Source organism: Protopterus annectens, chromosome 9.part0 (assembly GCF_019279795.1).
Source record: "Protopterus annectens isolate FY-2018-M chromosome 9.part0, PAN1.0, whole genome shotgun sequence".
NCBI lineage: Eukaryota > Metazoa > Chordata > Ceratodontiformes > Protopteridae > Protopterus > Protopterus annectens.
Window position 1 is genome coordinate 1,222,537,993 of NC_056743.1, and position 12,170 is coordinate 1,222,550,162.

General features: G+C 41.0%; 1 protein-coding gene across 2 annotated transcripts; it reads right to left on the reverse strand.

Moving 5' to 3' along the window:
* Positions 1 to 210: 210 nt before the first annotated feature.
* Positions 211 to 10,804, reverse strand: LOC122811958 (lamina-associated polypeptide 2, isoforms alpha/zeta-like). Of its 2 annotated transcripts, none has more exons than XM_044084157.1 (4): positions 10,717 to 10,804; positions 7,150 to 10,586; positions 1,729 to 1,846; positions 211 to 720 (listed from the first exon to the last, which is right to left on the reverse strand). In XM_044084157.1, exon 2 carries the CDS (start codon positions 10,041 to 10,043, stop codon positions 8,700 to 8,702), a length of 1,344 nt encoding a protein of 447 aa, XP_043940092.1. In that variant the 5' UTR covers positions 10,044 to 10,586; positions 10,717 to 10,804; the 3' UTR covers positions 211 to 720; positions 1,729 to 1,846; positions 7,150 to 8,699. The 2 variants fall into 2 exon arrangements, with proteins under 2 accessions (XP_043940092.1, XP_043940091.1); XM_044084156.1 differs by having other exon boundaries at positions 10,666 to 10,784.
* Positions 10,805 to 12,170: the final 1,366 nt, after the last annotated feature.

Below are 12,170 nucleotides of genomic sequence, written 5' to 3' on the forward strand. Positions count from 1 at the left end.
CAAAATTTAAGAGTCTTCCAGTCAGATGCGAAAATGTAGAGCACTGCACTATAAATGCAGTAATGCACATTAGCCAATACTACCAGAAAGATCTTGCGAGATGCAAGTCCCACCATGCAAAAAAGCATCAATATGCAATGATCAAACCCTCCACAGGGACATGAACATAGATGTTCAAGCCAAAAGAAAGTCACTTGCCACAAAAATATGTACCAATTAATACAAAATGTTTACTGGAACATTTTCATGAACCCCACATCATACAAAATTAAAATGGGTCATCTGTACAACTCATGAATACAAAGGGCAAATTCCAGAGAATGTCAGTTGCTTGCAGCACTTGGATTTTAATCCGGGGCTGCTGCCAATTGTCAGTAATACTCTGCACCCACGTAGACAGGTCTGTCCAAGTTTTTTTCTTTAACTTTTAAATACAAACACTGGTCCAAACCATAGGTACACTCATTCCATTAATGTTAATTCCTTGGCAGATAAAAACACAAGATGGTGGCTAGGTTATGCAGAATAAGCTTCTTCTCATGGTTCAGTTATTCAGTACAAAAGCATTCTTCTTGCACACACAGCTGGATATAGGAAGGGATGGAGGACAATGTCTACTCAAAAAGGCAACAGTATGGTACATTCTTCAAAGGAGAGCCGGTTTCCAAAGTATGCCGTGATCTTCAAAATGTACCAGCAGTGTGCAAGCTACCAAAGAACCTGAGGGAGGGGGAAAAAAATCCCATTAGTGCACAGTTATCACTTCACATTCAAATCAGCATATTTTACCTATTTGAAAAATCAATATTTTACAAGTGTCATAAGTACTCAAGTATAAGGGAGCACTCCATTCAATCCTTGCTGAAACAGTGGAGATGCTCAACAGACAGTAGTAGCGTTTTGAAGTAATCCGCTACAAAGAGCAGTTTAGAAGGTAGTTTTAAAACACGAGGTGCAAAACTCAGAAGCCTTCCATAAAACCATTCTGCAGTCATGCAAACTCACTAGCAGTGATGACTTTAGCATGGAGGATACTAGGACAAGTACAGTGAACATTTACAAAGACAGAAATACCCTGACTGAAATGAACACAAGAAAGTGTCAAACAGGAACAGTTGGGAATACGAACAGATTCCAAGAGAGGTCAGAAAAGATAAGGGATGGCTGGAAGACAAAAAGTGCAAAAAATGTTTAAGTAATAACACCCGAGCAAACCATTGAGAAAACCTAATCAGCATTAAAACATCTGTTAAACTGTTCAAATACAAGGCTAGTAAAGATATTCCTAGAGAGTCTCAGCAGCAAAGATCCAGCTATATTTTTATGCACAGCCTCCACAGCAAAAAACATTGTTCAAGTGATCTTAATCCTGTTTGAGCTGGGTCATGGCAACTTAACAGAATATGCAGAGCTGCAGCAGCCAAACTGAAGAACTTGTTACAACCTGCCCACATATAGGACTATGCAAGGTCCATCTTCTGTGGATATTCTGCCAATGCAGAAAACACACGAACCAGCCCCAAAAAAAAACTTCCTTCTGCAAAATCCACCACTAACAGTTTGTCCTGAACAGTTTTAAACTTGAACTGTTAGTACAACAAGCTTACACTTGAACCCCGTCTCCCATCTACAAAAATTATTCACTGGATGACAAGACTATTTTTATGACCAGAGACCTTAAGTCAGTCCACTTAAACTACAGTGAAAATAGAAAAGGAGAAATCTTACCAGTTCTGGTCAAGATGACAGCAAGGTAGGTAGCACCGGCCCACAAATGCACAGCTCCCCCAGGAATAAATGCAAGGACTACAGCCAACAACCCTCAGTCTTGTTTTGTGCTTAAAGTCTGGGAAGAAAATTAAACTTAAATGTCAATCAAGAATTTTCATTCTACAATTAATCATTTTACACATTAACCCCCCCAACCGAAAGTATTCCATGTTTTTTCATACCACACATTGAATCTGAAGCAGAAAACAAAATTAATCTTTAGGACATGCGGTTTCTGCCACGAAGATTCAAACTGCAGAAGACCAGCACCAAAAGGTACTTGCAGTTTTATGACCAGAAATAACTGGATGCAGCAATACGCAGGGGAGGGGTGTTAAGTAGTTATTGAATTCTCTGGGCAAGGTATGCAAAAAAAGGAAGTATCCACAGGTGATGCTTCATTCCAGGAAATATGGGCCGCAAATTCTTCAAAGTAAATGTAGTGGCAGAAAGCATCAAGTGCACCAAACAGTAATAGCTGCTTAAGTTTACAACTTACAGGGCCTGGCTTGAACGATATGGTACTTTTGAAGCCAGAGCTTCAAAGCAGACCACTATGGTTATAGTGATGGATGGTTGCATGCGTGCTCTATATTTTTGCAATGTCATGTGATTGAGTGAAATGTGACTGGATAAATGGTTAATTGAAAGTATGTGCACATAGTATTTAAATGTCTTTATGCTGCTCTGGATTTTATTGCTCTGGTTCATTCTGGTTGTACAGTCACTTAAGTTATTGCTTTTTTTTCAGAGTTAAAAATAATGCTGCTTTTTTGCAAGACTACTCTCCACAAGTATAATGTTTTACTTTCAAGACATACAATCCCTAAAAGGCCAAAACAGGTACTGGAAATATGAAACTACCAGATGTATTACAAATATGAGAAATATTTTCCAAGAACGATAAAACATGTAGAACTGATAATACAAACAAGCTTTTCAGTTTCTCCAAATTCCAAAGATGAACCAAAGACATCTGAAGAAACCAGAAATGCACAGTGACCCACCTAGTCAGAATGTCTACTTTGCGTGTCTTTATTTTTAGTAACCGGAGCAATGAGAATATTTGGACACCACAGTAAAAGGGAGGAAAACAGCCCTCCACCATTGAAAGAAAAAGCAGGCTGCAGCAAGACTAACTCGGCAGCAACATCTTCCAAGATTAACTCTGGGTCAAGCTTCTATAACACCTGAAGGGTAGTGCACTGCACTGTGTTCTCTTCAATTCCCCAAGTGCAGTAACTTCTTTAGTGCTCATGAGAGCCAATACTGTTCTTCCCAGACACAGAAGCCAGTGGATTTCTCCAAATCCAGACACACCCTTAAATCATAAGATTAGCCCATTAAAAAAGTTTGTAGATAAACTTCCATCTGTTGTGTGTTCCGCACTACAGAACACAGCCACAAGTACGTACAAGAAAAACATGGGTCCGACCAGACACTGGTAAACATGCCAAATAAGTGGGAATGTATTGGCCAGTATCTGTTCCCTTGCCCATTGGTGGCACACACTAAGTGCTCAATACAAGGGTGCTCAGAGTGTCCCTTCAAAATTAACACTGCAGCTGGAATAAGCACATGTACAGCTCATTATGCATGTTGTAAGCATCAGTAGGACATAGGAATATCACCCCCCACCTTGAGCTGTAACACCCCTAACAGCTACCTGAACTCGGACAAATGTCATGGCAAGCCATGACAATCTTTGGGGGGTGGGCATTATGACCCACAGAAAAAATCCAATGGCTGCCTAACAACCACCTCCAATGATTGGCTAGACAAGTCAATTCACAAGAGGGACAATAATCCTTCAATCCAAATCAGTAAAATTAAAAAATATATATATATAAATTTGTGCGTGTTTTAACAACTGTGGCTGCAGATAAACCGCAAATTCTAGTCCAAATCTAAAAACTGACACCTTGGGTAGACTGATCATTGTTAAGACTGATGGCAAGTGAGAATTCAGGGGAACTGCAACCCAAATGACCTCTGGTGGAGCGCCACACTCCTCCCAGATTGTTTGCTGGTGACGGCCACTACACTACTCCCTAAAACTAGTGGCAGAGTAGTAAGGAGATTTGGGGGGATCCAATGCAGAGGAGAGGGGGACACCTGGAGTATTAACTTTACAGAGTCGCAACCCAAAATATTTCATGCAAGTGCAACTGACCAGCAGCACCACATGTGGCTATTCATGTGATCCTGAACTTTGACAGGATTTTCTGCATCACGTGTTTCGGGACCTATGCCACATAATGTATTAAACTGCATCTTCAATGCAGAAGATCCAGTGCAAGAATTATTTTATGGAGATTGGCAATGAAAACAAAAAATAGTTGCTCTTAAGACTTTCCAAATATCAGTTAAGACAACTCAACTTCAAGCATACATATCCAAAAGTAAAATTATGTAAACAATTCAGTTTAAAAATGTGTTTAGAAAACACAATTACTATTGCGCTTAAGAAAAAGCAAGTTGCATTGTTTCACATAGTGATTTCTTGGAGAATGCTAGGCCTGCCATAGTTCCACAAGTGATAGCGGAAGATGGTTGGGGGGGGGGGGGTTCAAGCATGCCTGCCACACACCACTCCGAAGCACCAAATCCCAAATGGCATGTCTTCACCAAAACTATCTGGAAATGTCCTACCGTTCATTTTAATGGTGTTCACATCATGAGCTTGAGGGCCAGTGACTATGTTAATTGTAGATTTCAATGCAATTCTACTATACAAAACAGAAAGCCACATGAAGTGGGTCAGACCCTACAGCAGACTTTAGTGCCACTAACATGCAACGACTGAAGTTCTGGAAAAGGAACTGTGGTAGATTATGCCCTAGGTGAATGCTCCTCAACTGCACCATCCAGGTTTTCCCATGAAGGTCAGAACAGAAGGAAATTACTTAAGCCAGGCATATGGAAATAGGTGCTCAGACATTACTAGGCACCCCCCCCCCCCCCGAGTATAACAGAAGAGCAAATCTGACAACCCAACACACATACTACTGCAGACATAGCATGCAGGTCACCTGTAATAAACACCATTACATGCTATGCAAACTCTTCTGCAAGTCTGGCGGACAGATGAACAAGCATGAGAACCTAGAAACTAATAGAATTTACATTAAGACCTCAAGAGATCCTACTAGCCAAAATTAACCAACCGTCTCAAGAGGCAAAGCCAGCTTTTCTACAAAAAAAAAGTTGGGTCTCCCAAATTGACATGGACTGGCCAAGAATGAAGGGGCTACGGTTGCAGAGACTTCCACCAGATATGACTACAAACACTAGTTCAGTGGCCACCTCCTCCTGTATGAGGATGACAAAAATCTATTCAGGCACCTAATGGACTAAGGAAATATTTGCAGGTAAAGAACCTCATAAAAATATATTTCTTGTTGTAAGATAAGGCCTGCACCTCAGATTTTCTTCTCTGGGGTTGACTGCCAAGAAGCAAAACCAAACTTAAATGTAAGAGTGGGATAGTTAAGTGGACCCAGGGTCCCTTACTACAAAAGTGTGCAAGTGTTGAGGGCTAGGAGGCAAAGAAATTAGCCCCCCCCCCCAAAATAAATAAATTACATGATGTTGACAGTCAAGGGCAGCTCGAGATAAAGTAATAAGGCTCTAGACAGGGGCTAAACTGCTAACTGCAATTACCCTCAACCTGGTCATGGAGAATGAATGGGCCAATGGCCATGCCAGGCAGATGTGTGGGGGGGGTGAAATAGACACTGACCTTTAAACCGAGGTGAACCCAACTTGGCAATGTGAGAATTGGGAGGGGGAATAAAGTAAGCAGGTCACAAGTTGCGAAAAAGCCTGGAACTTAATGTACAGTTACATGAACAGATAAAGTACATTTCCTTAAAGACTTACGCAAATTTTGTTGAGGAGGCAACTATTGTACTACTATAGGAACTTGTGGAAGCCAATTTTCTGGAATGGTTAGCATTCAACTTTGGGGAGGGGGCACGCCACTTTATTTTAAGTCAATGTTCAAAAATACTCACTGAACAAGTGTTCAACATGTGGTATAAAATTCTATACAAGAGGTTTTACCTCACCTGCTTTAAACAAAATACCAAATAGATACAGTCAGCCAGCTGAAAAACATACATTAAGTTATGTTCTACAATTGCTACAACCTGGGGTTTAAGGAACACCATACAGCTGCCAGAAGTAATCGGGCAGAACAAGATAACCAAGATTAAACAAATGTTGCTACATTTTTCCCCCATGGGCAGCAACAAAAGGTAAACAGACTGACGAGATGCATTTATCATGTGGGTTTAACACAGAAACTCTTACCTAATCTCCCCTCACTCTCTTGCATTCAAGTTACAAAGGGCCAACCCAGTCTATGGACTACAAACTCCCTATGGGGCACGCCCTACATGAACATCCATGCACACATCCTAACACTGAGACACTAACAGAAACCCAAATTGCATGGGTCATAATTACAGCTTTACCCCTTACAACATATAATGTATTACCTGGGGGGGGGGACCGAGCTATTTTAGCAAGGATTTATGACAAAAAAGTGTGAAGGGTAAACCAGCTTATTAGGAAATTAAATTACCAAATATACCAAGTACAACCAAAACACTCCATAGCATCCAAGGTACACAGAAAAACTGAAGACTACACTCTTCTCTGCACAAAAGGAAGAGGGTGCAGAAATGATTTAAGACTAGACACTGACCAAGGGGTACAGTCAAACAGGCTTGAAAGTCTTGCTCTGCCTTAGAGGCATGGTATCAGTCTAACATTCTGTAGACCACAAATAAAGTGACATTTGGATCAGCAATTCTACACCTGTGAGCACAAAAAGTGAATTACATGAACTGAAGACTGTCCATTAGACAGGTACAGAAAAATGAAACTGCAGCTACATCATACTGCATTTCAGGTTGAAACTGAACACTCACTGGTGCAGTTTCAGAAAAGTTGCCACCTAAATACATAGCAAACTAGCCCACTAAAGCTAGTGTTTGTGCAGTTAGTGACAAGTTACAGCAAACCCATTTTACAAATGGCTCTCCATACTTCCCAATTTATTCCACCACCAGAGGCCATCTCAGAAGGCTAGAGTCTTGTATTAGTTTCTGGAAAGGCTTTGTAGAAGAGGTGCAAGGGCACAGTCCAACCACAGAATGTGGTGGGTAAAAAATTTGCCCAGTTGTGTGGATGACGCACTGCCTTCACCTGGCCACACAAACTTCCATAAACCCAAGTTCTTTAATACAAAATTTCTGCACTTGCATATTTGCCCAGTCACCTAAAAAAGGTGCAACAATCCCAAATCTAAAAAAGGTAAACATGTCACATTTCAAAGAAAGAAAAAATTGTTACATTGGCTAAAATACTTACCAAATGCAGCAATCAGAAGCTTCAACATTTCAGCAGGTTTCCATTAGCCGCCATTAACACCAGCTCTTCACCTAGACTAGGTTGTCTTACAAGTATGGCTTTCAGTAATAGGCCACCTTTTTTAAAGGGGAGGAACCGTATTGCAAACAATTCTTAATTACCTCAAGCATAGCCACATTAAAGACCATACAAAATCACCGGGTGAAATTACACTATGCTCTTAAAAGTTTTAAGTTACAAGTTATTCTCGTCATCTAGATAACCACAAGAAAAAGCAAACTACACACCATCCACGCTAGTCTTAAAATATATTACTCTGACCAAAAGGGCAAAGTGATAACAGCTGAAATTCTAAGGTCTATACATGTAAATCTGAGTAATGAACTTCAAGTACATGTGGGAATGTACAAAGTCCAAGGTCTCTGAACCTCAAAATAACCCCCTTCCCCAAAGTCTGTATAGTATATATAATGCAAGACTAACAAGGCAGCAGCACAGCCCTCTGGGGGGAAAAACATACAAACTTCACTGTAACAGCAGGGTTATTCTTCTACCATGGCAATTTTCAAGTATTACATGGTACTAGATAAGTACATACACCCCGACTAGTATTACATGGTACTAGATTAGATTAAAGTACATACACACCCTAACTAGTAAAGACGCGCTTTCTTTTATACCCTAGCAATTCATCTTCATGTATCAAAAAATACAAAAAGCACGTGTCCAGGAAACCAGCTAAGGAAAAAAAAAAACCTGGAATGGAAACTTCCTTTTGCTCACTGATGGAATAAAGTGTTGAGACCTTTTGCTCACCGAAGGAATATAAGGTTGTGACTTGTCAACTATGTAGAGACTCACATACCACCTTACGGACAGACTGATGCTAGAGTCAGGGGCCTTTGCCTACAGGCACATACACAAAATGCATAGGTTAACTTAAAAAAATCCTCTTACGGATACAGACTAAGATTAACATACAAGATGGCTCTGGCACAAAGAGCAGTTGAATATATCCAATAAGCAAATTCAAACAGCATACCTCAGTTAACATGGGGCAGAACAATGCATCCGTGGCAAAGACATACCATACATCAATCCCTAAACAGCACTGTGCGCATGTTCACTAGGCAAACTATACAAACTCGAAAGATACCATACAGTAAAGCGATAACCAAAATGTTCACATAACTGGCATACTAAAGTTAATAACCATTACCAACTTATACATATTCCAGTTTCTTGGGGGGCAGCTATTCCTTCAGACTGCTTAGGTGCTGCAATGTAAACCTAAGCACAAAAATGCATAGATACAAAACACTGACTTTTCATTCACTGACTTAAGACACTGTCAATGGTACTACTCTGAAAAAACTACTACCCAGTAACACTTCAATAAGGAGACTGCAATGAACATTTTAAATTGTGCAGGAGAAAAAAGTATTTATTCCTTAAAAAAAAAGCTCGAAAATAAAAACACTGCTCATGTGCCCTCAAAACTGCCCCCTCTGGGTGGTGGTGGGGGGCAACAAAAAGTTCTGTTAATAATCTTATTTAGGACCACCACGAAAAGACCTCCTGCCTCTTCTTCCCCCTCTTCTTATGAGGCTTGCTCGGACAGCAGCAAACTTTGCCGAGAAAGTTAAATTGCCTCGTCTAGTAGTAGCACGAGAGGAAAAACCTCCCCTGGTGCCACGCATTGAGCCCCTTGTGCCGCGGCCAAAGCGACCGGAACCACGCATTGAGCCCCTTGTGCCGCGACCAAAGCCTCCGGAACCACGCATTGAGCCCCTTGTGCCGCGACCAAAGCCACCTGGGCCACGCATTGAGCCCCTTGTGCCGCGACTAAAGCCACCGAAGCCCCGCAGTCTGCCACTAGGATACAGCTTTGCGCTCTCTTTAACCTGCTTCATCAACTCATTAATACCATCTCCAAACAGCTGATCACCCTTAAAGGGAAGGTTCAGCATGTGGTGTTTCAACCCTGTGCTAGTTCCTAAATTGCGTAGCCATAATGCCCTCCTGACTGTGGTCTGAGCAACTGAAGCACGTGCTGCTGCCCTCACAACATTGTGTGTAGCGTCAGAAAGAAATTTAGCACTAGACTGTAGCAATGGCAAACTTTTATGCTCTTTTAAATCTTCAGGCAAAGCTTGAGAAAACTGGTCTAACCAAGACACGAGTGCCTGAGCAACATAAGATGCAGCAGAAGTAGCTGTAATGATTTGCCCAGATACAATAAAAGCTCTCTGAGAAACATAGTCAAGTCTACGTGTCGCACCATCTCTAGGAATAGCTTTTCCCTGTCGAGTTACTACACTGTCCTTTACAAAGTCACAAACTACCGAATCAACAGTAGGAGGAGCACCCCACATCCTTGTCCATTCCCTAGGGAAAGGATACATTCTCCTGCGATAACCAAACCTAGACCACTTCTTACTCGCATTTCTCCATTCATTCTTAATGAGCGACTCAAACTCTTCAACCGGGGGGAAGTTTACCCAGTTTGGCGTTTTTTCAGAACCATTAGCATCATCTGGTTTTATCTGAGGTTTGACAGCAGTCAAGTTTAATACTTGACAAACATCATCAATAAATTGAGCCCCCTCGCTCGTATTAAACAAAAATCTACCACGAGGAACCTTTTCCAAATCAACGTCTGTCCCAATTTCGGCGCCTTTTCTGAGTTCCTTCCTACCCTGCAGCTTTTTACTTGAACTTTCCTCATCCACTGCCTGGGCCCCTGTCTCCGCTGCCCCTACTTCTACTTCCATAGCAGACTCCTCTCCTAACTGTTCAGCAGTGTCCCCCTCAAGTGGGATTGTATCCACTGACCGTGCATCTTCCTCTACAGACTCCAACGCAACACCCCCCTCGTGGGTCGATTCTGCCATCTTCCCCCCCCAAGAACAAAAACACTAATACAGCCTACAATCAAACACGATATAGAAGTGAACTAACCGGGATAGATTTGTAACAACCAACTACGATATTGAGATCAAATCAGCAGGCGCTTGCACTCTGTGTCTGTAAGTAAAGGGTTCACTAAATACAACCAAATACTAGGTCTATACGCGGTAAAAAATTGAGACTAAAAACACCGTGCCCAATTTAAAGGTTAGTTCTGTAAGTTAGAAGCCCATTATCCAACAAAACTAGATTACAGTAATTAAGAGCTGTTTACACAATGGAGCTAAACGGTTCCTCCGTAGTGAAAAGCAAATTTACAATACGTCCGACTAGTAAGTTATCGAGATTCTACACAGAACCATCAAAAAGCCTAGAAACCACGTGTTATAATCTTAAGAGTCTTCGGATTTTTACGGAACCACAATGAGAAGAGACAGATTCTAGGCAAACCACAATCACCGACTCAGCTAATCCAACGTGGTCCTGGCTCACATGGTCCGCTGAAACACACAACTTACGAACGCGTTCTAAAAAAAAAAAAAAAAATTAGAGATTATACTACCCCACTACAATTATTAAGACTTAATTATACGAAAAAATACCTACAAACATCAAAACAACTACATCGAAAACTTCATATATTTGCTCTTTACACACCTCTAATATACCGCTACAAAAAGCACCAGCGTGGCGCACACATGACGTAACGCCACACGCCTCACCCTACTATCCACCCACATTTTCCCGCTTTCGCGACGTACTTACAGGAAATTACGAATATTGTGTCCTTTAATATCAAAATGGTGGTTGCACGTTTGTTTCGCGAAATGGATGATAATGAAGAATAATGGATTACAGTAGTGTGTTTATGTACTGCTTTACAATACTACAGCATTAGCGTAATTTGATAGCTGTTCGCTGTCGATGTAACAAGCTAAACCTTAGCACAAACAGTAATTTTAAAAAAAAGTTAACCTAAGTAAAAAAACAAACAAGTTTTAAAAAATCAGTAGTTATACTTAACGGTTTTGTATTAGACCGCCCACTATTCTGTTTCCCTATAATGGCTAGCCTTATTATGAATAAACACGATATACTAAACGTCGCCAATTATAATACGGATAATAGTGTAGTTATCTGGGCGCTGCTGCAAGTGAGCGTTGTATAGCAACGTGCACCTAAGTATTTATAGTCCTCTGCAAGAATGCACATGACAGATCTCTTTACTTGTATTTGGTTTTAATTATTGCTGTTTCACATCTAGTATTTATTTCTAGTGCCACTCCCTATATGCCAAATAATTTTACATGTCATTCAGTTTCTGAATGACTCCTTACTGTTGAACAGCGTTCATAAGGTAAGGGGGTTGGTGTGAGTATCTGTAGTTACGCCTTATTGGTTATTGTCTGCTTTTCTGGAGACAATGGATTGCTGTAACTAAGCTAAGACAAGTACTGACCTAGAACCATAACGTGGCGATATTGAAAATGGTTTACCCATCATTCGGTTTGCGCAGGAATGGGCTTTGCCTGCTTGATTGACAAGGCGGCGGGCAGAGTTTCATATGTAAATACACCATGATTGACACGGAATGCATTGCAATGTGTTCAGGGCTTCAGAAATCACATAGATACTTAATGTGTTAATGCAGAAAATCTGAACAAAGCCTAATATGGGGGGGGGGGGGGCAACTCCCAAATGTAGGGAGAGAGAGAGAGAGAGAAAATTTAAGTACTACCTTTATAAACTTAAACACTTGCTAGCGTGAGTGGGTTTGTGTTAGCGTGCATTTCAGAAGACTGTAAGGTCTGAAACTAAAATGTGTAGTTATGTAGTGACTTGCATATTCAGTAATTAATCAGAAAACCACACATTTTGTGTTCTTTTCGTAAGCACAACAGTATAGTTAAGAAAGGTGGGGGGTGCAGGGGGCTTGTCCCCCTGCAAAAGCAATTTAAAGCACAAAATTAGTTGGGGGTATAAAGTACTGCATACATACCGCCCTTCTGACTCGCTGATAGTTGAACATGTCCTTACGCCTCTTAATTAGAGGACACAAAATAACTATCTTGGAATGGCCGTATTTCAACAACAACAACAAACGGTCAAAG

Excerpts from the sequence above, each read along its gene's own strand:
- LOC122811958 (XM_044084157.1), bottom strand. The coding sequence starts at position 10,043 with ATGGCAGAATCGACCCACGAGGGGGGTGTTGCGTTGGAGTCTGTAGAG.